At 34.5% G+C, this 27,734-nt stretch overlaps 1 protein-coding gene and 1 pseudogene across 4 annotated transcripts in view; one reads left to right on the top strand and one right to left on the bottom strand.

The window, feature by feature from the left end:
- Positions 1-27,734, top strand: part of ARFGEF1 (ADP ribosylation factor guanine nucleotide exchange factor 1) — a 153,616-nt gene that overhangs the window by 63,198 nt on the left and 62,684 nt on the right. For 3 of the 4 annotated variants that reach the window (XM_032315797.1, XM_032315800.1, XM_032315799.1), the window contains 7 exons: positions 7,093-7,268; positions 8,430-8,563; positions 11,927-12,161; positions 21,616-21,715; positions 22,027-22,166; positions 22,273-22,381; positions 23,105-23,321. In XM_032315797.1, the coding sequence (XP_032171688.1) occupies positions 7,093-7,268; positions 8,430-8,563; positions 11,927-12,161; positions 21,616-21,715; positions 22,027-22,166; positions 22,273-22,381; positions 23,105-23,321 (1,111 nt within the window). The remainder of the gene's footprint in view (positions 1-7,092; positions 7,269-8,429; positions 8,564-11,926; positions 12,162-21,615; positions 21,716-22,026; positions 22,167-22,272; positions 22,382-23,104; positions 23,322-27,734) is intronic. The other variant, XM_032315798.1, reaches the window with a different exon arrangement.
- LOC116575486 lies at positions 2,933-6,979 on the bottom strand (annotated as a pseudogene).

Raw genomic sequence — 27,734 nt, 5'->3', positions numbered from 1 at the left:
AGTGCCTTTTTCTTGATAATTGCTAGTGGAATTTAAAGTTTTGAATTTTTGCCAACCTGTTAGGTGAGAAATGTTTCTTAGTTTATTATTTTTTAAAATTCTAGTATATTTAACGTTTAGTGTTGTATTCGTTTCAGGTGTACAATATAGTGATTCAGCAGTTCCATACATTCCTCAAGGCTCATCATGATAAGTGTATTCTTAATCCCCTTTACCTATTTCACCCATTCCCCCTTCCCCTCTGGTAACCACCAGTTCTCTGTATTTAAATAGAGTTTGGTTTTTTTTTTTTTGTCTCTTTTTTCTCTTTGTTCATTTGTTTGTTTCCTAAATTCAACCTGTGAGTGAAATCATATGGTATTTGTCTTTCTCTCACTGTCTTATTTCACTTAGCATAATACCCTCTAGATCCATTCATGTTGTTACAAATGGCAAGATTTTATTCTTTTTCATGGGTAAGTAATATTCCATTGTGTATGTATACCACATCCTCTTTATCCACTTCTTAGTTTGGTCATAATTTGCATTTCTCTGTGGATGAAAATTAAGTATCTTCTCAAATATAAGGGCCATTACATTTCTTTTTTTAGTGAATCATCTATAATCTTTCTGTTATTCTTGACTTTTTTCCCTTAGGTTTTTTTTTTTTTTTTTTGTATAGCCTTTTCATTAGATGCTTATCAATTTTGATGTATGAGTAATTCATAACAAATACTGGCCTTTAGAATTTTTGGTTATTGAATACCTTCATATTTTCTTTTTTTCCCTTCTTTCTTCATTTTAACCTTTCTTTCTGTTGGACCATTTACATTCTCTTAAGCTTTGAAACCCAAAGCACTTACTTACTTTTACTAAGCCATTTCATGAGCACTTCCTTTCAAGATCTTTAATTTCTCCCACTGTTCTTCTTGGTGATTACTGAATGGTTCTTCGGCCTCTTATTTTTGGGGATTTGATGTTTTGTTTGCAAAATTACTGTGAGGGCTTCCTGTAAGGACAGCACTTCTGCTGCTCAGTCAGAAAGGAACTTCTGCAAAGCTGTGGCTCCATGTGTAGAACAGGCAAGTGAGAGGCAGCAGATACTTCAAACAGCATGTGCCTCCACTCTTGTCACTTAAGTGTTTCTTAATTATCAGTTCTACTTTGTATTTCTTGAACTGTGAATCTTTCTGAATTAGTTTGAATTCTGAAAACATGCTCAGTGTCTTCTCCCACAGCAAAAACCTCAACCTGCTCTGTATTAACTTTCTTTAAATAAATTCTAGTTGCATATCTTTTTACTTCTGTAACATACCTACCTCTCTCTGACTGTGCTATATCGGCCAAATCAGAGAATTTGTGCTAGTAAATTCAACTCAATAACATAGATTCAAGATTTACTATTTAGAAATACTTAATGTTGGACTGCGTATTAGAGCTTCAAGGACAATAAGACATCTTCTGACTATCAAGATTCTAAAATCTAGTGAGGGAAAAAGCCGCATTAATAGATAATGTCAATATTATAAGCCCTGGAATAGAGGTATGTTCAGGGTTCTACTGGAATCCCAAGTTCTACAGGAAGTAGAACCTTCCTGTAGAACTTGGGATTCCAGTCTTGAAAGTGAAGGATATTTCCAATCTTGAAAGTGAAGGATATAACATTGCCGTTGCAAACGTTTAGATTATTTTCAAGTTTTTGCTTTTTTATAAACACTGTTCTGAGGAGCATTCTCATCATAGATTATCTTTTAGCACTTTAGGATAAATTTATAAAAAGGAATACTTTTTTAAAAAAGGAATACTTTGATCAAGGTTATGGGTATTTAAATTTTATATAATGTGTGTTGTTTAATATCACTTTACTAGATGGATTATATCTTACAGTTGTAATTTGTGTTTCTCTGAAAACTTGTAGGATCAAAACCCAGGGAGAAGCCATTATTTTTGTAGGTCAAATGTCGGAAGTTTCTTGGTCCAGTTGAGTATCTGTGGGCTATTAATACTTTTCTGAATTGTTTGTTCATGACTTTTGCCTGTTTTTCCTTTTGGTTTTTTTGTTCTTATTTCAAGGTTTATTCACATCAAGAAATTAACCCTTACTCAGTGTATTGTAAATACTTTTTTTTCTAGTCAATCTTTGTTTTCATTTTGTTTAGCCTTTGCCTGTGTTACTGTTCTGAGCAGCTATTTGACCACATATAAAAGATGTAATAAATATTGTCTTTTTGTATGTGTGTGAACTCTTTTTGTCTTGCTTAGAATGGATTTTACCACCCTAAGATTACAGAAATATTCTGCCCTACATTTTTCTAATACCTTTGTTTTTACTTTTTGAATATAGATTTGTAATTCATCTGAAATTGATTTTTCTGTCTAGTATGTGATTTCATAGCTAACCTTTAGAATAATTTTTTATCAGTTAATTTGAAATTTTATCCTACATGATTCTGAAATTTTATCCTATATGATTCTGCTTGTGTTTTGTCTACAGTAACAGTGAGCTATCTGGTGTTGAATTGTTTAAAATATTTTGATTTTATAGTACACTTTGATATTTGTAGTGCAAGTCCCCCTACCCCTGCCAATTTTTTTAAACATCTAGTAAATGTATTCTACATGACTTTAGAGCCAGTTCATTAAGTTAAAAAAATTTATTTATGATTGAATTTGTATTGTGTTTATAAGTTAATTGGGGAGTTGTATCTTATTTATAATATTGAACCTTCTTATCCAGAAGCATAAATTCATTCAGTTAGATCTTTTATGTCACTTAGTAAAATTTCATTGCTTTCTTCCTTTTCCTCTTGCACAGTTCCTGTTAAATTATTTCTGTGTTTTTTGTTTTAGTTTTGGTAGTATTTTGGATGAGTCCTTTTCTAATTTACTTTTTTTTCTAATTTATTTTTTTAAAAAATTCTAAGTTTATATTTAAACTGTATGTAAGATTACTTTATTCCTGCATCTTCTCAGTTGTTTCTGCTCTATATTTGCTCTTTTTCCTTACCTACTTGGTGAGATTTGGCTTTACATTCAAGGATCTTTTTGTCATCTCTGTCCAGTTTTATTCTAGTGCTAACCACATTGCTAGGGTGAATGCCCACATGGAGAGTTGTACCATTCACTTCCTCTCACAGAACTCATTCAGTGTAGATGATGTATTTCATCCTGTAAACTTGGACTGCTTTGCCAATATGCTGACCTTTGTGATGTCCTCACATAAATTGTACTTCATGATCCTTTTGAATGGGCATGGATTGAACGTTGTACTTCTCTCTCAGTTTTTTGGAAAGGAAGGAAGACATAATCTTCCTGTAAGTGTGAGAAGGTGCACTGAAATGGCTTGTACTGTTCTTGATCCAGTCAGGAGTCACAAAGGGATTGAACTTTATTTTGGTCTCTGGCACTTCAGCAATGGCCACAAAAGGCTCCTACTTCCTAATTTAATTGGAATATAGAAAAACCCTTAGTTTTCCATATTTATCTCCTACTAAGTTACTCACCTTCTAAATGTGTATTGTTTCTAAAACTTTTTTATTTGATTATCTTGAGTTTTTTTAGGTGAAGAATGTATTTTGTCTTTGTTTCTTCTTTTACAGTATTCTAATTTTTATTCTTTTGTTTCTGTTAGAAAACATTGGTTTGAACTCCCTCTCATTAACTCCCTCTCTTCCAAAGCCAGTGTCCTCTTGAACTATTTCCAGATTTCCGTAGCCATACCAAAGCTAGGATGTTTTCATTTGTTTGGATACCAGTGTTTATGGATATCTAACTACCTAACTTTTTTTTTTTCTTTCAACTTCAAACTGGGTCCAGTATAAGATCCCAGAGGCTGATCTGCAAATCAAGCTACTTACTTGTGTTTGTGTGTGAGACCCTGTGTTCAGGATTGGGCGACTTTTCTAAGAGAAATATTGGGGGTGGGGTGGGGTCGGATTGGTTTCTTTTCTTTTTCTTTTTTTTAACCTGATTTTGGGGATGGAGGGGAATCCTATTTTTTACAGTATATTTGTTTTTTCATTAACATTTCCTTTTAGCCTTGAATTTTTACTAAATTTCCTCCTGACTTAAAAATCTTGTTTCTAATCTGGGAATTTGAAATCTTGGTACTTAATGTTACACCAATTTTTCCAAAGAGTTCAAACCAATTTAATATCAGTACATGGTAAAAATTTGCAGCCATTTCAAGCAGCTGGTGGGCTTTTTATATTTCATCATTAACTGGTATCATTAAATGTTCTGAGAGGTGAATGTAAAATGGTTTTTTTTTTTTAATAATAATAAACTTTCAAAGAGAAAAAAAAATCATGTTAATTATGGCAAGGAACCTCATTTTGTTTCTAACATTACTTTTGTATTTTACCCGTAAGTTTGATAATTGCCGTTGTTTTTTGGAGGATACTCTATCAAATTAAGTATATGAGTGTGTTTGTGCCTGGATGTAATTTTACTTTTCTTTTTTAAGTCAGGATTATCTTGAATTTTTTCATACCAGTGAAAAATACCAGACCAGCAATTATCAAACTTACTGGTGAAATATAGCAGTAATGTTACAAACATTACATTTGTCTCTTGTTTATATTTTTCCTAGTAATTTCACTGGGATTCATCAAAAGAGGAGTTAATTTTTAGTGGACTCAATTACCACTTTGAAAACAGAATTCTGCACTTTCATTTAGGAGATTATTAGAGGGAGAATTAGAGGAGAAGACATAGAGAATAATAATATATAACTCTGTTTAAAGTACTTTCTGTGTATCCCAAATGATTTTATGTGCTTTACTTATATTTATTCACTTGATCCTCCCCCAACACTGGGATATTTAGGTGCTATTACCATTCCCTCTTTTACAATGAGGAAATTGAGAGATTTTAAGTTAACTTGTAGGAAGCAGTAAAGTGAAGAATGTTTTTAATACTTCTGAGAAATTTCCTAGGAAGGGAGGAAGGAAAGTATCATCAATGAATATTGATTATTCCTCTCAGAAATGTGAAAAAATGAGAAAAATGGATAGTAGCAGAGGTGTAGCAAGAATTGAGAGAATTTTTTTTTCATTGAAAAGATTTGAATATGTTTATTGAGTATTGGAGAAGATTCAGTCGTATACATGAGATTGAAAATGCAGTGCTGCAAGAAAAAACTTGAGTGGGAGGAAAGTACTAATGAATCCAAGAAGAGATTGGTTTGAATGATAGTTCACTTTAGAAGTACAAAGGAGTATTTTTTCCCTCTAAAATGAGAGGAAAGAGAAAGATTATTGTTGATGTGATGTAAGGAACTTTATGGTGGGACAAGGGAGAATGAAGTAGCCTATGTTAACTTAACCTACTTCTTAGCTAAGTAGGTAATTTGTTTGTTAAGGGAAAGTGAAGGAGGGGCAGAAGGAGGCGATGTAATTGGGTGCTGTCAGAAAATGGAATAAGTGCTTTGAGGGATAATTGTCAATTTCTGATAATCATTATTAAATTTTTTATGACTTCTTCCAGAGAATCCTTTGCATAGTAAACATTTTTATATATGTAAGATATGTATAACAAATACGTCTTTTTAAAGCCATAGCACATTAATACATACGTATATATATTGAAAGGTGTAACAGCATTAAGCATGTCTAGTATAAGCATGTTAAAGCTCTAGAAAGGGCCACTAGGAAAACTGTTTTATGTAATGCAGAGTTTCCCAAGTAAGTTTTATCAATGAGTATCTTTTTCATGTACCAGTTGTTAATTGTAAAACATGCTTCGAAATCATCCAGTTTAATCTATCCAGGGTGTTCTAATTTGGATAGCAGAAAGGAGCTTCAGAGTTGGGACACCAGATACACTTTTTTCATTAACAAATTAGTCAAAAATTGGGCACATGTTATTAGTTATCAACAAAATAATAGCTACCACTGATTGAGAATCACTCGTGTTCTTTATGAATCGTGCGTATGTAGGTTATTTGTGTTTTGGTGATTCCTCACGAACATTATTATCTTTGTTGCTGATGTAGAAACTGAGTAAAAGAAAGGTGAAATAAGTTATCCAGTTAAATTGGGAGACATGATTGATACATTGGTCTTTCATATTCCAAAATCTGCTCCTTATAGTATAGTATGTTTCCCTTGCTTATAGTTCTCTTTTAATTGGTAACATGAAATGAGCAGTTTTCTCCCAGATGGCTGAGTTATGGCCACAGACACTTACTTGTTTCTTTTTTAAAATAATACATGTTGGGGCGCCTGGGTGGCTCAGCGGGTTAAAGCCTCTGCCTTCAGCCCAGGTCATGATCCCAGGGTCCTGGGATCAAGCCCCGCATCGGGCTCTCTGCTCAGTGCAGAGCCTGCTTCTCTCTCTCTCTCTCTCTCTCTGCCTGCCTCTCTGCCTACCTGTGTTCTCTGTCAAATAAATAAATAAAATCTTCAATAATAATAATAATAATAATACATGTTACACCTAGACTAATTATGGATAACTGGATATTATTTGCATTATCTCTTTGTTTTACTGACAGTCATTTATTTCTATTCATATTAACTAAAAGTATGATTACTCAGAGTGACATGCTGAAAAATATTCAGTGTTGTAGCCATTTCTTCCATGTGTATGTTCTAAAGGATATATTATTAGAGTTATTAATAGGTATTCTAAAAAGAGGAAGGAGGTGCTCATGGTAAAATAGTTTTGGAAACACTGCATATTATATATTCCCTGTAGAGAGCATATTATAAAGACTATAATGAAGAAAGCTATTTCCCAGCATATCTCTAACTACTTGGTAATAGAATATTTTTTTTGAAGAATCTCTGTTAACATCTTAAGGCTTTAGCGTTCATTAGAACAGAGTTAGTAAATGATAATGGAGACCAAAAGTAAGCTCCTGTTTTGGCACATGCCAGTTAGCCTTTGATCAGCTGAGTGTGTTTCCTAGCTAGAGCTACTTAAGGATTGTATTTGGATGTATTCCAAATGCATACTTACTACTAAGTATGCTGACCTTTAAGTGGTGCCAATACATACTACTTCACATTGCTTTTTTGCCACTGTTGAGTTTTAAATACTCTATGCTTTTTCAGTACACTTCAGTTAAGTCAGATGCATTTGCATGTTTTTTTATTCTTACCGTTTTAGATATGGGAGAAAGGACTACTATAAATGCAAGTGCAGATGGCAACATTGGAACTATAGAGGATGGTAGCGACAGTGAAAATATTCAAGCAAATGGAATTCCAGGAACACCAATTTCTGTTGCATATACACCGTCTTTACCTGATGACAGATTGTCTGTCTCTTCCAATGATACTCAGGTATCAGTGGGGGGCAGGGGGGTATCCTGTTAATCTCTTAGATGTATAGGCTACCAGCACCTTATGGTGAATATATGTAGTTGATAATGCTGGCTGATTATAATTTTGGGAAAATAAAAACTTGGGTATTTCTTATTGATATAAATCAAAGCAGTTTATCCCCTAAATATATTGATAGTTAAATTTACAACTCTAAGCTGTTTGGTATTATTCACATCTTCTCTATGCTCCCCCCTATTGAAATTGCATTTAAAAAGAGCATTTTTATCATATATTCATAGGACAGTTCTAGTATCATTGGATGAGAAAGATCTTTTAGACATTTAAGGAACTTCTACTTACTTTCATTTGGGGCTACAATGAAAGCTATACTGTGGTAGTGATAGGTTCTTCACATCCTCCCTACCCTGTATCTAGTGTGTTCTTATTTTAGATAAGGAAGTCCTACAGTAAATCATTGCCCTGTGTATAAGATTAAGCTTTCTTGGCTTTATTAACCTTCCTCGGTTAACAACTTTGAAACATTGCTTTGACAATTTCTGTTGTTTTATGTGTCTCTAAGCAGAGGAAATAAAACATCAAATAGAACAAAAACATAAAACACCCAATGGCAGGTAATGGAAAGCATGGTTTAGGCCAGGGAGGAGTTATCTTGTCAGGGCATGATGTGCTAGATTTTGTTAGTAATGGTATGAACTGAATAAAATTCAAGAGTTTTTTGGTGGCTAAGTGTGTATTTTCAAAGAATTCATTTTTTTGGGTGCCTGGGTGGCTCAGTCAGTTGAGCATCTGCCTTTGGCTCAGATCATGATCCTGGGGGCCTGGGACTGAGCCCTGCATCAGTGCCCTGCTTAGTGGGGAGTCTGCTTCTCCCTCTCCCTTTGCAAATCCCCCTGCTTATGCTCTCTCTCTCCCTCTGTTAAATAAGTAAAAATCTTTATTTAAAAAATAAGAATTTGTTTTTTAAGGTATTAATTTACTACTGGGGAGGAGCGTGGTATGTCAGATTAAAGAGAGAAACAGTGTGGCAAATTCCTCATTAGGTTTCCCTGTTAGCAGAACCCCCTCCATATATTACAGAATTGAATAAAATATATAGAAAGCTGAAATGGTTTTACACTGGCAAATTTCTTTATTTACATGGTATGTTAACTTGTTTAGGAATCTGGAAATTCTTCAGGACCTTCACCTGGTGCTAAGTTTTCCCACATTTTACAAAAGGATGCCTTTCTAGTATTCAGGTCATTGTGTAAACTGTCCATGAAACCACTGTCAGATGGACCACCAGATCCAAAGTAAGTCATTAGCTATTGTCCTTGACAAATACAATTTTTTAAGATTGAAACTTACTGTTAGATAGTCTTTGGAGTTTTTTGTTATTCTTGTCCCATAGAACTCTCAAAAATACATTTTAGGGTTATTTTGCTTTTTAAAATATGTATTTGAAAAACAGTGAGTTTGAAAATTTCTAGGTATCTTACACTGTTTCCCAAAGCATACCAATAGCATTAGAGAAATGTTCCTGATTGAACAATTGAAAGAATTCTTATTTCAGTATTATGAGTAACTGTGGAGTTAATGTAGCCCTGTTACATTTAGCCTTGTGCTAGGTTTCGAAAGCTACCAGTTGAAAGGTAATAAAACCTAAGAGAAATAAATTTTAAAATTTATAATGGAAGATACTACATATTATGGTCTGAAAAATGCTCTAATTTGATACCTTTCTCTGTGGGAAACAGGAGCTACTTTGAGATGGGAGTCACTTGGCTGACTCCTGTCAAATATATTAGTTTAAACTGTAGGAAAGTGCCATTTTTTGTCAGAAATCACCAAATATCTTTCATTTCATATGAGTCAAATATAACAAATTTTTGCTTGAGACTGAGTTTGGGCACTATTAAAGAACCATGCCTCGCTAATGTTGCAGCATGATGTAGTGCAGCACGACAATTTTAGGAGAACTTTCTGGAGAAAGAAAGCTTGAAGTCAGTCTGGCCTGAGTAGGTTTTTAAAAAGGATATTGAAATAGGGGGAAAATGTAAGCAATACTACTTCATTTTTTTAGAAACTCTAGAGCATTTTGGTTTCTAAATGTCACCTAAAAAGAAAGACTAGAGACTGTTACAATAGGGGAAAAAGAAAAACTTTGTAAGTTTTGGTAAACCACATTTGTTATATTTTGTATACAGTTTTATTTTGTCATATTGTACTGAATCAGTGAGAAGCATCTTCTAAGCCCTAAAACCCCAAATTCTAAAATCTTTTTAGGCCCAAATCCTGAGAGTCAGAAATATTACATTGATTTTTCTATTTTGAGAATGTAAACTCCATGGAAAAAGCATTAAGGTTGTTCAGATTGCTGTATAAAGTTGATTATACCCTATGTATGTTATAAGAATATATTCAGAATTTTTTCAATTTCTTATTCTCACTATAACAGGAAAAATAACCATCTCATTCCAAATTGTTGGAAGACTTTGAGGAGGAAGTAACTTAAGAATTTAGTGTTATTGGTAATTGCCATCTTTGCCATGATTTAAAAATGTTATTAACCTTTAAAGTCTCAGATATTTACTTTTCTATATCGTTAAAAAATGTGATTTGGAAAAATACGAATAAGCAGAAAAAGGAGAATTCTTTAAAGTACCCAAAATAAAAAGAAAACAAAATACATGATTTTAAGGAGTACTTTATGGCAGGGAGCATTCCTTTAGCACTATATAAATAAAGAGTAATCTAGTTTTGGAAAGCTGCAATCTTTAATATTACAAAGGATTCTTAAGAGAAATAATGTAAATTATGCTCCTACTCCGTAGACTTAAACCTAATATTTAGAAATTTTGTTCAAACATAAAAAAGACCTTTTTGGTCATCAGGAACATTAAACATTAGAACTGAATACAGAAGAAATCAAATTTTCTACCCCTAGAAATTGTTCATTTTCCAGAAGAGAATTTATGGTTTCCTATCTTGAATGATTTTTCCCCAAAATTAATGACTTGTAGTTATATAATTTTCTTTTTTGCCTTGCTTCTCTTGATGTTTTGTGATCTTGCTAAGATGATGTTCCAGGAAATGTTCGTTAAGCTTAAATCATAATTTGAAACCCCCCAGTGAAAATCTGTAGACCTGAAATTTCTAGCTTCTTTTGCATATAAAAGATAATTTGCATAAGATAATCATTTGATCATTTCTTCATTAATGAATGCCTTATAGATAGTAGTCCTTAATAAATGTTTAGCTGGGTGTATGAATAAATCCATGAGTGATTGAGCACATACTGTGTACAAGGCATTTTGTTAGATCTAGGGATAAAAAAAAACACAACAAAAATTTATGTGTTTGATAATAGTAAGCTACAGGTTTTAAAGACTACTGGAATTGAGCAGAAAAGATAATAAATTAGCTAGACTAGGAAGTAGTCATAATATTAAAGCTCTGGAAGGCTTCACATGAAGGGGAGATACTTTAACCCATACCATATTTTCGTGGGTTCTTCATAATCTAACCTCGCACTGTTTCTAACTTGACTTAAGCTTTTTTGGTGGAGGGGAGGTAATACTATATTTGCTGCACAAAGCTATCTTGGAAAGTTGATATGTAGCAAGTAATGATATTACTGATTTCAGTTTTATTTCAAAGATGATAATATTTTTGTGATTCCCATTTACATGAAATTAAAATATTTCTTAGAGTTTCTTAGGTTCTTGAAATACTTGACCCTTAAAACCATAAAATTTTTAAGGGAGAAATCAAGAACAATTAAGTTTGTTATCTGTGGTGCGAATGTGACACCAATGATACACTATTTGGGAAGAATAAAGTAATTAGCTGCTAGAACATGTTAAGTGTGTTCTGTATTTGAAAACGTTGCATGGGGTCTTGGTCTGTTGGTGTTAAGAGGCCTCTTTTAATGGAAGAAAAATTATATGTGTGAAATCTGATAATTATAATGCTAAATATTGATCAGAATATGGCATAATATATTGATCAGAAAAAAGGTGAAAATTTAAGCTGAAAAGGAGTTTTTTGCTTTTCATTATTAAAATATTTAGAATAAATGTGTAGACTGTTAAGAAATATAAATGTTCTAAAAGCCTCTTTGTATTTCAAAAAAGAAAAGAACTTTAAATGGTTATTGAAAAAATAAGCTTGAAATAGTCCTATAGCTTCTTCATACAACCAAAACTTTTAATTTTGTTTAGGGTTTTTGAGTAGCATACCTAGGCAAAAAGTATATTATATACTAAACTATTAAGTATTATATACTGTGGAACTATTATATACTAAATATGGCACATAATCTAGGAAACTCATGATGATTTCTAAAAGGTGAAATATGCTTGTGAAAGAAAAGAACAAGGAATAAATATTTTTCGTGTATGAAGGAACAGTAGGTTGATTTTAAATATGTGTAAATGATTGCTTTTCCATATAAAAAGTTTATGAGATTATGTGGTACTTGAGAATGTAAGTGGGACTACCATTATTATTGTCAAAGCTCATTCATGTACTGTGCTTTTGTGGTAGAGTGTTCTGTTCCTATCCATTTTAAAGTTTGTGAAATTTTGTGGTACCAGGAAATATCTTTGGAACACCCTTTTATTACCATAATGCTAAATATGTCCATATACTGTGCCTTCTTTTTTACGTTTTAGGTCTCATGAGTTACGATCCAAGATTCTTTCATTGCAGTTACTTCTATCCATTCTGCAGAATGCAGGACCCGTTTTCAGGACAAATGAGATGTTTATTAATGCAATTAAGCAGTATCTGTGTGTTGCACTTTCAAAAAATGGAGTCTCATCTGTACCAGAGGTTTTTGAGCTTTCTCTTTCCATATTTCTCACTTTGTTGTCAAACTTCAAGACGCATCTGAAGATGCAAATTGAGGTATGTTCTACATTGTTGGGTATTTCATTAGTTTCATGTTTTAAATCAGATTATTCATTCCCTAGAAAATTTTTCAGAATGTGAAATAATATTTATGAATTTTCATGTACAACTGACTCTTGAACCAATATACTGCTTTGAACTGAGGGGGGGCCCACTTACATGTGGATTTTTTTCAATAAGTGTTGGTACGGTACTGTAAGTATGTTTTCTTTTCCTTCTGATTTTCTTTTTCTTTCTCTAGTTTACTTGATTGTAATACACAATATAATACAGCATATAATAGAATACAGAATATAATACAATACAGCATATAATACATATGATGTACAAAATATGTGTTAGTTGAACGTTTATGTTATCAGTAGGCTTGTAGTCAACAGTGGTAGTTAAGTTTTTGGAGAACCAATGTTACATGTGGATTTTTAACTGCACAAGGATCAATGCACTAAACCCTCACATTGTTCAGGGGTCAGCTGTGCTGCTTTTTCATTTACTCATTCAACTAGCATGTGCTTATGAAATATTAAGCACTGGGTGAACAGTAAGAATACAAAATCAGATTAGACACAGCCCTGGCTTCAAGGAATTTATACTGGTTGAATGAATGATTCTAGATGTCTTGTGTTAGTTCAGCCCTCACAATAATTTTGCCATTGTTTATATTATATATAGTAGTGAATTTGGTTATCTTAAAAGAAAGCTTTAAATATATACTTTATCTACATGGTCTTAAGCCACCTAAGTTTTGGGCACTAAAAAGAGGCTATTAAGAAGGATTACATTTTTAGTGTTTTATTTTAGGAGTTTGAAATTTTAATTTTTGCTTTGTATTATTTTCCAAATGTGCAAATGATAAATTATCATTTTCCAGAGATTTGAGGTGGGTGGAACAATATTACTATACTTTATTACTAATGTTCTACAATATCTTTTAAAATTCACATGGAATATTATGGGAATAAGAATAAGGCCTTAGTATTTTAAGTTAAAGGTTCATAAATGGGGCCAAATTTTGAACAGGAAACAATTTCTGGTACATATATATTGTCAAATTTTAATTTGTCTTATGTCTGTCAAAATAATGGGAGACCTTTAACTAGGAAAAGTTGCTATTTTTTGATAATTCTTCTCATTATATTCAGGCATTACAATTAAAAGAGATTTTTAAAAAACGTTCGGACCTTTTGCTTCCTTACTAACCCAAAAATCTTTCATGAGATGATGAAGCATTTAAATTGCCATTAGATAATTTTAGAAGACCGCATTCATTTAGTTAGAGACTTCTGAACACTGAGACTCAACTTCTTTAAGTACTTTTTAGTAGACTGTGAAATATAAATTCTTAGGGAACCAGATATCACAGAAGTCAAATAAATTGGGATTATTATTTTGTAGGTTAAATTTGATGTATAAAACTTTTGGAAGCACAAATTTAAAGGAAATATTGGCAAGAAATTTTGTTTGTCCTCACATGGTGCATTTTCATTACAAAATTGTTGTAATATTGCTCTGTGTGTTTAAAGAAATAAGTTTAATTTCACTCTTCTTTGTCCCTTATGGAAAGCATGGGGATCAAACAAGGCAAGTGTAGATTGCTTTTGAAAAATACTACACATATTCAAATGCAAGTTAAGCTGTGTTCTAGTTGTAGAAAGCAAAGCCGACATATGAAAATCTAAATTTGCAAAGCAAATTTGAGGTTGTTATTACCTGAGTATTCATTTTATAAGAATATTCAGTTCAAAGTTTCGATAATGTTATTTTTCCATAGACATTAACTTACATGTCTGTATCAGAAAATTGTTAATGCACAACTTTTCAAGAAAATATTTGCAGACAAAGTGTCTTTGATACTCTTATTCTACACATATTATATTTTAGGTGCTCTATAAATCTTTAAAAGTTTGGGGTTTTTTAAGAGCCCCTGTTGATAGGCATGATGTCTTAAATTACAATTGTAGGCTGTTGCTTACTAATACAATTTGATAACTCAAAGTAGCTAAAATTTTTATTTTCCTCTTTTTCCAAATCTAGGAGTATTATTTAGTCCACAATTTGGAGAGTTCTAAACTTTCTTTTTTATTTAGTATAACTGATATTAACAGTATTATTAGTGTCAGGTGTACAATGTAAGGATTCAACATTTGTGTACATTACAGGATGATCAGTGCAATAAATCTAGTTACCATCTGCTATCTCACAAAGTTAATACAAGATTATTAACTATATTCCCCATTCTGTGTATTACATCCCATGACTTATTTCATAACTGGGAGTTTATACCTCTTAATCCCCTGCACCCATTTAGAATTTCCACATCCTCACCCCTTTGTCAGCCATCAGCCTGTTTTCTGTGAGTCGGAGCTTTGTTTCTTTTTTGTTTTTAAGACTCCAAATATAAGTGAAATCATGGCAGTATTTGTCTTTTTCTGCCTTTACACTTAGCATAATACTTGCAAGTTTCATCCATGTTGTTGCAGATGACAAGATTTGAATTCTTTTCTGTGGCTCAGTAGTGTTCTGTTGTACATATATATAATATCTTCTTGATCCATTCATAGACACTGAGGCTGTTTCCATATATTGTCTATTGTAAATAATGCTGCAGTAAACATAGGCATCATGTATCTCTTCAAATTAGTGTTTTCATTTCATTGTATAGATACCCATTAGTGGGATTGCTGTATTATATAGTAACTCTATTTTTAATTTTTTTGAGGCCATACTGTTTTTCATAGTGGCTGTATCAGTTTATATCCCTTGTGGTGCACAAGATTTCCCTTTTCTCTACATCCTCATCAGCACTTGTTATTTCTTATCTTTTTGGTAATAGCCATCCTGACAAGTGTAAGGTGATATCTCATTGTGGCTTTGATTTGCATTTCCTTGATGAATAGTGATTTTGAGCAACTTTTCATGTACCTGTTGGCCATCTCTATTTGTCTCCTTTGGAAAAATGTCTGTTCATATCCTCTGCCTATTTTTTAATCGATTTTTTGTTTTGTTTTGCTATTGAGTTGTATAAGTTCTTTATATATTTTAGATATTAATCTTTATTAAATATATGATTTGCAGATGTCTTGTATTTAGTAGATTGCCTTTTCATTTCATTAATGGTTTCCTTTGCTGTGCAGAAGCTGTTTAGTTTGATGTAGTCTCATTTGTTTACTAAATGATTTTATTTCTCTTGTCTTTGGAATCAGATCCAAATAGACATCACTAACACAGATATCAACAAGTTTACCACCTATATTTTTTTCTAGGAGTTTTAGGGTTAAAGGTCTTACAGACAATTCTTTAATCCATTTTGAATTAATTTTTGTATATGGTATAAGATAGTGGTTCAGTTTCATTTCACATATAGCTGTCCGGTTTGCCCGATACCAGTGATTGAAGAGACTGATTCCTGATTGAATCTCCTTACCAGTAATTGGTCTATTCAGATTTTCTCTTTCTTCCTGATTCATTCTTGGAAGATTGTATGTTTCTAGGAATTCATGCATTTCTTCTAGGTTGTTCCATTTGTTGGTATATAATTGTTCATAGTAGTCTTTTGTCATCCTTTTTATATCTGTGAAATCAGCTGTAACCTCCTATTTCATTTCCAATTTTGTTTGAGCGCTCTTTTTTTCTTGGTGAGGCAGCCTGAGGGTTTGTCAATGTGTGTGTCTTTCCAGAGAATCTGCTCTTTGTTTTTTGATCTTTTCTGTTGTATTTTTAGTCTCTCTTTCATTTATTTCCACTCTGATCTTTATTTTTCCTTCCTAACTTTAGGTTCCATGTATTCTTTTTTCAATTCCTTGAGGTGGAAAGTAAGTTGTTCATTTGAGATTTCTCTTGTTTCTTGAAGTAGACTTATATTGCAATGATTCCCCTCTTAGGACCACTTTTGCTGCATCCTACAGATTTTGGTATGTTATATTTGTTTTCATTCATTTCAGGGTAGTTTTTTTATTTCTCCTGTGACTCAGTTGTTCAGTAATGTGTTGTTTAATGTCCACTTATTTGTAGTTTTTCAGTTTTTCTTCTTGTAAATTCTAATTTTAAACCATTGTGTTTGAACAGGGTGTTCGATATGATTTCAGTCTTCTTGAATTTATTGAGACTTGTTTTGTGGTCTCAAATGTGAGTGATCTGTCCTGGAGAGTGTTCCATGTGCATTTGAGAAGGGATGTACATTCTGTTTTGGAGTTCTGCATGCTGTTAACACTTGAATGATACAGGGTTCGAGACACTGACCTCCTGCATAGTTGTAAATTCATGTTAACTATCTGACTCTTCCAGAACTTAACTACTAATAGCCTACTATTGACTGGAAGCCTTTACTGATAACAGTCAGTCAACATATATTTTGTATATTGTATGTATGATATACTGTGTTACAATAAAGTAAGCTAGAGAAAAAACATTAAGAAAATCATAAGAGAAAATATCTTTACAGTGCTGTACTGTATTTATCAAGAAATCAGATAAGATGGGGCTAGAGAGTATTATACTAAGCAAAGTAAGTCAGAGAAAGACAAATACCATATGATTTTGCTCATATGTGGAATTTAAGAAACAAAATAGATGAACATATGGGAAAGAAAAGAGAGAAAGAGAGGCAAACCAGGAACAAACTATAGAGACCAAACTGAGGGTTACTGGAGGGGGATGGGTTAAATGTGTGATGGGTGAAGGAGGTCACTAGTAGCAGTGAGCACTGGGTGTTGTAGGTAAGAGACGGATCACTAAGTTCTTCACCTGAAACTAATTTTACACTGTATGTTAACTAACTGGAATTTAAAAAAAAAAAAAAAAAAAAACTTGAAGAAAAAAAATCCACATACAAGTTGGACTGCTTAGTTCAAACCCATGTTTTTCAAGGGTTACCTGTACATCTATTAGATCCATCTGGTTTAATGGGTTATTTAAGACACAGTGTTTCCTTACTGATACTCTGTCTGGATGATTTATCCGTTCATATAAGTGGAGGATTGAAATTTCTTTCTGTACTGCTGTCATTTTCTCCCTTTAGGTCTGTTAGTATTTGCCTTATATATTTCAGTGCTTCTAATGTATGGCACATATATCAGTATTCTATCTTCTTACTGGACTGACCCCTTTATCATTATTTACTGCCCCTCTTTATCTTTTATTACTGTCTTTGTTTTAGTCTTTTTTGTCCAAAATGAGTATAGCTTGCTTTTCACTTCCCTTTGCATGGAGTATCTTTTCCATTCTTTCATTTTGAAGTCTGTATGTGTTCTTACGTCTGAAATGAGTCTCATGTAGGAAGTAATATAGACGTGTCTTGTTTTTTCATTCATTCAGCCATTATATAGATCTTTTGATTAGGGCATTTAGTCCATTTATATTTGCAGTAATTATTGATAGCTAAATACTTAACTGCCAATTTGTTATTTTTTTTCATGACTGTTCTATTCCTTTCTCTTTTTCTCTTGCATTGTGGTTTGATGACTTTTTTTTTTAGCATTATGGTTAGATTCCTTTCTAATTTTGTTTTGTATATTTACTACAAGTTTTTGGTTTGTGGATATGGTGAGGTTCAGATTTATCCCCTTGTGTATATATCAGTTTATTTTAAGTTGATCACAACTTAAATTTGAACACACTCCTAAAATGCATTTTTACTCCCTCCCCATTTTATGTTTTTGATGTTGCTTTTTACATCTTTTTATTTTATGTAGCCCTTAACTAAATTATTGTAGTTTTACTTAATTTTTGTTTTTTTAACTTTATTCGTAGCTTTAGAAGTGATTCATTTACTACCTGTACTATAATGTGCCTTTTCTAGTGAGATTTTTACTGTTGTATGTTTTCTTGTTTATTAGTATCATTTCTTTTCAGCTGAAAGAAGTCTTGTTACTATTACTTATGAAGACAGTTTAATTATAATGAACTCCTTTGGTTTTGCTTGTCTGGAAAACTCTGTCCTTCCTTGAAATCTGGATGATAACCTTGCTTGTTAGAGTATCGGTTGGAAGTTTTTTTTTTTTCCTTTCACCACTTTGAATATCTCATGTCACTCCCTTCTGGCTACACAGTTTCTGCTCAGATTTCTCTTGATACGGGTTTTTCCTTGTACACAGCTAGTTGTTTTTCTCTTGCTGCTTTAAGATTTTTCTCTATCTTTAACTTTTGACATTTTAATTTTAATGTGTCTTGGTGTGGACCTCTCTGAATTCATCTTATTTGTAACTCTTTGGGCTTCCTGGACTTAGATGTCTGTTTCTTTCCCTCAGGGAAATTTCTAGCCATTAAATCTTCAGATAAGTCTTCTGCCCCTTTCTCTCACTCTTCTTTTGGAACTACTGCCCTGATTGGTAGATCACTGGTCCTTACCTGTTTGGCTCAGTTTCTGTTGAATCCCACGAGTGTATTTTTCAGTTCAGTTAACTGTGTTCCTTAGCTCTTAGACTTGTTTGCTATTTCATTTTCTGTCTTTCTTAAAGTTCTCATCCATTCCTGTACCACATTCTGTGAGCATCCTTATGACCATTACTTTGAATTCTTTATCATGTAGATCACTTATATGTATATCATTAAGATCTTTTTCTGAGGTTCTGCCTTGTTTTTTTGTTTGAAATCTATTTCTGTTTCCTCATTTTGCTTGACTCTCTGTTTCTGTGTATTGGGTGAAACAGGTACCTCTCTGTCTTCAGGAAGTGGGCTTGTGCAGGTGATGATCCTTCTCATTCAGACTTGCCCTGGCTCTTGACCGTCCCTGGAACCTTTGTGATTATCCAGACCCCTCATTTATTCTTGATACGCATCTGTTGTTGAGGATGTGCCTTGTCCTGTCAGTGATCCCTGGGGAAGAATCTCATTTAGCACCTAGTTTCAGGCTATTTGGAAGCCACTCCTTCAGGCAGCTACTTTTAAATATGCAGATATATACAATCCTATTCTCCAGATTAGGAGATCTGAAGATGTTCCTTGTGTGACAGTGACAAAAATCCTGACCCCAGGGAAGTGCATAAACTCCTTTGTTGGAAGCCTGGTCAAATTGTAGCAAGGCCAGGGGATGTGCAAAACATGGCTTCTTCCTGTTTACAGTCCCTGGGAGCACCTTTTTCACCTCTAGAGGTGAAGGAGACATGAAGCCTGTTCTCAAGCTGAAGCTTCCAGGCTAAGTAAATAGAGCTTTTTTACAGGAAGACCTTTTGTGTCTCAGTTTGCTGTCTGTGCAATACCCTATGGATGGTGGCATGCCAAGAACAGTCTTTCTGATTGTTACAGTCCCATGTTGCTCTGAATGCCAGCTCTCTTGGCCACCAGGGCCAGGCAATCAAGTGATATCTCCTCTGTAGATTGCACACACTCACTGGCTGTAGTAAGGCAGCTGGAGAATGTGGGGGAAGGGGCACCCTTGCTGCCTTCAGACTTCTGAAAGGCAGTGCCTGGGGATTTCGGCAGTGCTGTGGCAGAGTGCCTCATCTTTGTGTTTGCTGAGTTTAGGTTGGGTGCAAGAGAATGCCACATGCGCTTGTGCTCACCAGCCTCAGTCAAGGGGCAGGGGAGCACTGCAGCCACCCATGCTCTCTGGCCTCAGCAAGAGGCTTTCACAGCAAGGAGGCAAACTTTCTTGATTCATGGTACCTTTACAGTTTCTAATCTTTTCACAGTGTACTTGTGCTAAAAGAAGTACCCAACAGTTCCATTTATGAAGTGGTTAGGTCTAAACAGCTTAACAAATATTTGTCTTAACAATGTAGTCTCCATTTGAAGAAAAATAATACAGATAAAATTTTTTAAATGATGTTTTTTATTTCATTCTTAAGTAGTCACAGTTACTTGGCTACTGAAATGTACATGTCTGTTGGACACTGCCCAACTCCTCAGACCTTGGAATCCATTTGGATATTGCTGCTGTTATTTCTTAGTCCTCATTGACTTTAATGCAATCCCTGCCCCTTATCCTAGCAATCACTAAAACTCAGGTTTGTGAAACTAATGTCACTGAAGAAATGTAATATGATCTAATGTTGAAACTGAGCAGTCTTGTGAGGTATTCAACAGTTGTGAATTTTCCCTCAGATATTGTCATGCATCTCTGAGTTGGCTGCAGCGGTGCCTAGGGGCAGTGTTTAGGAAATGTGATTGTAAATATTTATTGAACAGCTGCTGTCTGCTATGCACTGTAGATACAGTGCTTAGCCAGAAACACGTGGTCCCTACCTTCTTAAAAAGTTATGCTCTTGTGGAAAATGCTGCTGACATTAAGAAAGTAATAGAAATTTGTTGGATTTTGTGAAAGACAAGCATATTTCAAGGGTACCTCACCCATTTAGGGAGAAAGACATTAGTCACCTCATGTTATCAGTATGCATTTCTGGAGCATATAAGCTCCCTCAATTTTAATGTGTGGCTTTTGGTTTTCTTTTTGAGTCATCCCTTCTTAAATCAATCACTTTTCCAAAATAAATTTGAATGTAGAAATTCTTTCATAGCTTTTTTTTTTTTTTAAGATTTTATTTATTTATTTGACAGACAGAGATCACAAGCAGAGAGAGAGAGGAAAGGAAGCAGGCTCCCTGCTGAGCAGAGAGCCCGATGCAGGGCTCGATCCCAGGACGCCAGGACCATGACCTGAGCTGAAGGCAGAGGCTTTAACCCACTGAGCCACCCAGGCACCCCCTTTCTTAGCTTTTAAGTTGTAATTTACTTAATTGGGTTAACTCCTTTTTATTTGACATCATTTGGTGTAAAGAATAGTAAGAAATAGCTTGTTGTTTTCGGATAGTAGAGATTTCCACTATGTGAGTAATTATAAAAATATCATAGTATAAGAGGATATTTTTATTGGGGGCACCTGGGTGGCTCATTCGTTAAGTGTCTGCCTTCAGCTCAGGTCATGATCCCAGGGTCCTGGGATCAAACCCCACACTGGGATCCCTGCTCCTCGGGTAAACCTGCTTCTCTCTCTCCCACTCCCCCTGCTTTTTTCCCTCTCTTGCTGTGTCTTTCTCTGTCAAATAAATAAATAAAATCTTTTAAAAAATAGTTTTTTAATTGTGTGGATTAGTGCATTAGATACATTTAAATTTAGGAAAATTAGGCGCCTGTTATAACTTCAGAAAAACATAACTGATGAATAAATGTAAATGTATAATCTTTGGGGGTTTAAAAAGTGAAGTATGAATTACATTTGTTTTGTAAATAAGTTCATGAAATTCTTACCAGAGGACTTTGCAGATTTCCATTGTAGTGGCTGTGTGATAGCAAACAAAACAATGTGAAGTTCAGTACTCCTACTATGAGGGCTCAGTTTAAGTCACACACCCAAGTTAGCTTAGTACTGATGTTTCAGAGATGGAACTCAAAAGGAGTTGAACTCCGGAGGAGCCTGGATCCTAATCTCTGCTGTACAGCTTTGGGATGTTTAAAAAATGATCACATATATGCATTACAAATAATATTTTAAATAGCGTTTTTTCCCTAATCACAGGTGTTCTTTAAAGAAATTTTCCTGTACATTTTGGAAACTTCTACCAGCTCATTTGACCACAAATGGATGGTTATTCAGACATTGACAAGGATCTGTGCAGGTATTTGAAATTATCTTTATTATCTTTCCCTATTAAGAGATATTTAAGGGATGCCTGAGTGGCTCCCGAGTAAAGCGGCTGCCTTAGTTTCAGGTCATGATCTCAGGGTCCTGGGATTCAGTCCTATATCTGACTCACTGCTTAGTGGGGAGCCTGCTTCTCCCTCTCCATATGCTGTTCCCCCTGCTTATTCTCTCTTTCTCTCTGTTGGACAAATAAATAAAATTAAAAAAAAAAACTATTTAAAAAGGCCAAAATATACTTACTTACTTGATGCCTTTTTTAAAAAGTAATATATTATATTGTTACAGATGCTCAGAGTGTAGTGGATATTTATGTAAACTATGACTGTGATTTAAATGCAGCGAATATATTTGAAAGACTAGTAAATGATCTATCAAAAATTGCTCAAGGACGGGGCAGTCAAGAACTTGGTATGAGTAATGTTCAGGTAAGAACTTTAAAAGCATTTTCAAATTCAAACTTGGTCAAGGAAGAGCTATGTGTTTTCTTAAAAGAACTTTTTGTTTTTATTCTTTTTATTAATTATTTTGTAGGAATTGAGCCTGAGGAAAAAAGGTTTAGAATGTTTAGTGTCAATTTTGAAGTGTATGGTTGAATGGAGTAAGGATCAGTATGTGAATCCCAACTCTCAGACAACTCTTGGTAAGGTGATATTTTGAGTTTTAATTCTTTGTCATTTCAAGTGAATGGTATTTTGAAGAGGATAGTTCCAGTTGGCTTTAGGCCAGTTTTGTGACCTCTTTTTTCATTTAGCTGATAAAGAAAGCATTCTGTATGAGTTCAATATTAACTTTAAAATTAGGAATTTCTAACTTAGTTATCCAAACTTTTTTCTTCTAAGTCTTCCTAGAAATACTTGAATAATATGTTAAAGGGAAGCATATTTATACAGCTTTATAAAAAGATAATTATAGAAGAAAACTTACACAAGCCAAGATATTTAAGATTGAATTGTTCACCTATGTTTGACATTTACCCTTACTAGGAGAAAAGCTCATAGCTACTGGGCTACCCTAGTATTCCATCAGTCAAGAGTCTTTTGAGGGAAAATTATTGCTCATAGCTACTGGGCCACCCTAGTATTCCATCAGTCAAGAGTCTTTTGAGGGAAAATTATTTCTCATGAGGCATGAACTGAGAGCCAGTGGCTACTTAGCCCTGCAACTGCAAAAAGAACTTTTAATAGTGCACATTGTACATATTCTAATTCCAGTGTATTTTAATATCAGAGTATATTATCTGTGATAGCACTCATTATTTTCTAGGTATTGCATAGTTATCTTTTTAAGAAACATTGAAGTATCTTCCCTTAACAGTTTTTTTTTTAAACTTTTACATATCTGAGAGTTTAATTTACTGTATCAGTCTTTCTACTTACAGGTCAAGAAAAACCATTAGAGCAAGAGACAAGTGAAATCAAACACCCTGAGACAATAAACAGATATGGAAGTTTGAATTCCCTGGAGTCAACATCATCATCAGGAATAGGCAGCTATAGTACACAGATGTCTGGCACTGATAATCCAGAACAATTTGAAGTCCTAAAACAACAAAAAGAAATAATAGAACAAGGAATAGATTTGTGAGTGTCCAATTTTAGGAAGAAATGTTACTGAATATTCTTCTGCTAGTACTGTATCATCCTTGCCCTGGGTTTCTCTACATCTTTGGAATATTTCTGTTCCCTTCTCATTACCCCCTTTCAATGAGTAAATTGGGCAGAGGTCTCCTGTATCCAGGACTTCTAGTGGCTTCTTATTCAGCTCTCCTCATTTTTTGCAGTCTAGCCCAAGAGACGTTTATAATGCACATTAAATTAATTTTGCAGCATACCTTACATGCTGTTGGAGAATGTCATCTCAGTAGTTTTGCATTGTTCATTTGATAGCTCAGTTATAAAATCGCCCATTGTATTTCCTAAGCAGATGAGAAGTCAAAAAATTTACAGTATGAAATTTCTAATAGCCAGCTAACGAACATTGCTTCTTTATAGGTTTTATATTTTCTCCTGTTGGATTACAAAGGTGCTACTGTTGTTATTGATCCATTGTCACCAATTTCAATTTTATATGTTGGTAAGGTAATGACCTCCTTTTCCAACCTAGCTACTCTACCAGACCCAGATCTTACAAAGTTTTCCCACAAAGCCAAGTGGCATCAGCCTGCTCCTGGACTGTCTTCTATCCAAATAGTACCATGCTGCTTTCATTCCACTAATAACCCATGTCTTTCTTTTTTTCTTTCTTTTTTTTTAATTTTTTTTTAATTTCTTTTCAGCGTAGCAGTATTCATTGTTTTTTGCACCACACCCGGTGCTCCATGCAATATGTGCCCTCCCTAATACCCACCAGCTGGTTCCTCCAACCTCCCACCCCCCGCCCCTTCAAAACCCTGAGGTTGTTTTTCAGAGTCCATAGTCTCTCATGGTTCATCTCCCCTTCCAGTTTCCCTCAACTCCCTTCTCCTCTCCATCTCCCCTTGTCCTCCATGCTATTTGTTATGCTCCACAAATAAGTGAAACCATATGATAATTGACTGTCTCTGCTTGACTTATTTCACTCAGCATCATCTCTTCCAGCCCCATCCATGTTGCTACAAAAGTTGGGTATTCATCCTTTCTGATGGAGGCTTAATACTCCATAGTGTATATGGACCACATCTTCCTTATCCATTCATCTGTTGAAGGACATCTTGGTTCTTTCCAGTTTGGCGACCGTGGCCATTGCTGCTATAAACATTGGGGTACAGATGGCTCTTCTTTTCACTACATCTGTATCTTTGGGGTAAATACCCAGAAGTATAATTGCAGGGTCATAGGGAAACTCTATTTTTAATTTCTTGAGGAATCTCCACACTGTTCTCCAAAGTGGCTGCACCAACTTGCATTCCACCAACAGCGTAAGAGGGTTCCCCTTTCTCCACATCCTCTCCAAGACATGTTGTTAACTGTCTTGCTAATTTTGGCCATTCTAACTTAACTGGTGTAAGGTGGTATCTCAGTGTGGTTTTAATATGAATTTCCCTGATGGCTAGTGATGATGAACATTTTTTCATGTGTCTGGTAGCCATTTTTATGTCTTCATTGGAGAAGTGTCTGTTCATATATTCTGCCCATTTTTTGATATGATTATCTGTTTTGTGTGTGTTGAGTTTGAGGAGTTCTTTATAGATCCTGGATATCAACCTTTTGTCTGTACTGTCATTTGCAAATATCTTCTCTCATTCCATGTGTTGCCTCTTTGTTTTGTTGACTATTTCCTTTGCTGTGCAGAAGCTTTTGATTTTGATGAAGTCCCAAAAGTTCGTTTTCGCTTTTGTGTTCTTTGCCTTTGGAGACCTATCTTGAAAGAAGTTGCTGTGGCTGATATCGAAGAGGTTACTGCCTATGTTCTCCTCTAGGATTCTGATGGATTCCTGTCTCACATTGAGGTCTTTTATCCATTTTGAGTTTATCTTTGTGTGCGGTGTAAGTTAATGGTCGAGTTTCATTCTTCTGCATATAGCTGTCCAGTTTTCCCAGCACCATTTATTGAAGAGACTGTCTTTTTTCCACTGTATATTTTTTCCTGTTTTGTCGAAGATTATTTGACCATAGAGTTGAGGGTCCATATCTGGGCTCTCTACTCTGTTCCACTGGTCTATGTATCTGTTTTTATGCCAGTGCCATGCTGTCTTGGTGATTACAGCTTTGTAGTAAAGCTTGAAATCAGGTAGCATGATACCCCCAGTTTTATTTTTGTTTTTCAACATTTCCTTAGTGATTCGGGGTCTCTTCTGCTTCCATACAAATTTTTGGATTATTTGCTCCAGCTCTTTGAAGAATACCGGTGGAATTTTGATCGGAATGGCATTAAAAGTATAGATTGCTCTAGGCAGTATAGACATTTTAACAATGTTTATTCTTCCGATCCAAGAGCATGGAATGGTCTTCCATCTTTTTGTGTCTTCTTTAATTTCTTTCATGAGTGTTCTGTAGTTCCTCGAGTACAGATCCTTTACCTCTTTGGTTAGGTTTATTCCCAGGTATCTTATGGTTCTTGGTGCTATAGTAAATGGAATCGATTCTCTAATTTCCCTTTCTGTATTTTCATTGTTAGTGTTTAAGAAAGCCACTGATTTCTGTACATTGACTTTGTATCCTGCCACGTTGCTGAATTGCTGTATGAGTTCTAGTAGTTTGGGGGTGGAGTCTTTTGGGTTTTCCATATAAAGAATCATGTCATCTGCAAAAAGAGTTTGACTTCTTCATTGCCAATTTGGATACCTTTTATTTCTCTTTGTTGTCTGATTGCTGTTGCTAGGACTTCTAATACTATGTTGAACAAGAGTGGTGAGAGTGGGCATCCTTGTCGTGTTCCTAATCTCAACGGGAAGGCTGCAGGCTTTTTCCCATTGAGGATGATATTTGCTATGGGTCTTTCATAGATAGATTTTATGAAGTTCAGGAATATTCCCTCTATCCCTATACTTTGAAGCATTTTAATCAAGAAAGGATGCTGGATTTTGTCAAATGCTTTTTCTGCATCAATTAAGAGGACCATGTGGTTCTTCTCTCTTCTCATATTAATTTGTTTTATCACATTGATATATTTGCGAATGTTGAACCATCCTTGTAGCCCAGGGATGAATCCCACCTGATCATGGTGGGTAATCTTTTTAATGTGCTGTTGGATCCTTTTTGCTAGGATCTTGTTGAGAATCTTAGCATCCATATTCATCAGTGATATTGGTCTGAAATTCTCCTTAACCCATGTCTTTCAAAGAGAAGCTGGAAGAAAATATGAAGTTGCTGACATTTCTCTGTGGATCTAGCTACTATAAAATGTTAAAAATTCCCTTGTAGATTGGTTTGCTACTTCTATAAAGCATTTCTTCCTGACTCTTAAACAGTACCTTTTGGTGAATGTTCAGGTTCCATTTTTTTATTGTTAATGTAAAAAAAAAAAAAGACAAAATGTGTACATGTTTATTGTCATAAAATTATAAAATCTCACAAAATTGCCTCAGGAAATAGCCATTAATAGTTCATTCATTCCAGTTTTTCAGTCAATATTTATCAAAGTCCCATCGGTTCCTGACATTATGCAGGGAACCTGATGAATGAAACAGCCATGGCTTCTGAGGGACTCAAGGTCTAGTATATGTAATCAGATATTCATATTGAAATTCTTAGCAAATGTTACTCAGCAAACATATATTTGGTGTTTGGGTCTGTATGCCAAGAACAATGAAAGCGTTGGTTCTTGTATTTGAGATTACAGCCTAAATATGGGCAAAAATCGTTTTCCAAAATAATACCATGTATTGTCCATAATCATATACAGAGTGCTGCCAAGATATGATAGCTCTATTTGAAGTACTTGGGGACTATGTTGGAGTCATCACAGGACTTCATAGTGGAGGTCTTCTTAGTCTCTAGTCAGCCTTTCTGCCCCTGGACTTGATCTCTGCTTCATACTTTAGTGAGAATGCTTTCATGTTGTTATGCTCATTACACTCTTTCGTGACTGTAGCACCACTCTGTCTTGTTCTTCCTGCCATTCTGACCATGCCATCTCAGTCAGTCTTCTTATGGGCTGTTTATCTCCGGCATACAGCTTAGCATTTCCAGAATTCTGTCCCACAGCTCTTTTCTTACTTTGTAATTTCTCCTAGATGATCATGTTCTTTTTCAGGGCTTCAGCTACTGTGTATGTGCTAGCATGTCACCACTCTCAAGCGTTCCTTTAAGCATAAATACCTCTACTGAAGTCTAGATGCATGCCTCTAATTGCGCGTTGGACATCTCTATTCGGTATTGCTTAGGTTCTCACACTCAGTATGTCATAACATAAAAATTTATCAGTTTCCATTCTCTCCATAATCAACCTCTAATACTCTTAACCAAAACCCAAGACAAATATAAAACTTATGTTTCTGTATTTCTTACTTAGGCTAGTAACCCCAGCTTGCTACCAAATTTATAAGCTAGAATCCTGGGAGTTACTTAGATTTT

Source organism: Mustela erminea, chromosome 16 (genome assembly GCF_009829155.1).
Source record: "Mustela erminea isolate mMusErm1 chromosome 16, mMusErm1.Pri, whole genome shotgun sequence".
NCBI lineage: Eukaryota > Metazoa > Chordata > Mammalia > Carnivora > Mustelidae > Mustela > Mustela erminea.
This window is presented reverse-complemented; position numbering and strand designations above follow the sequence as displayed.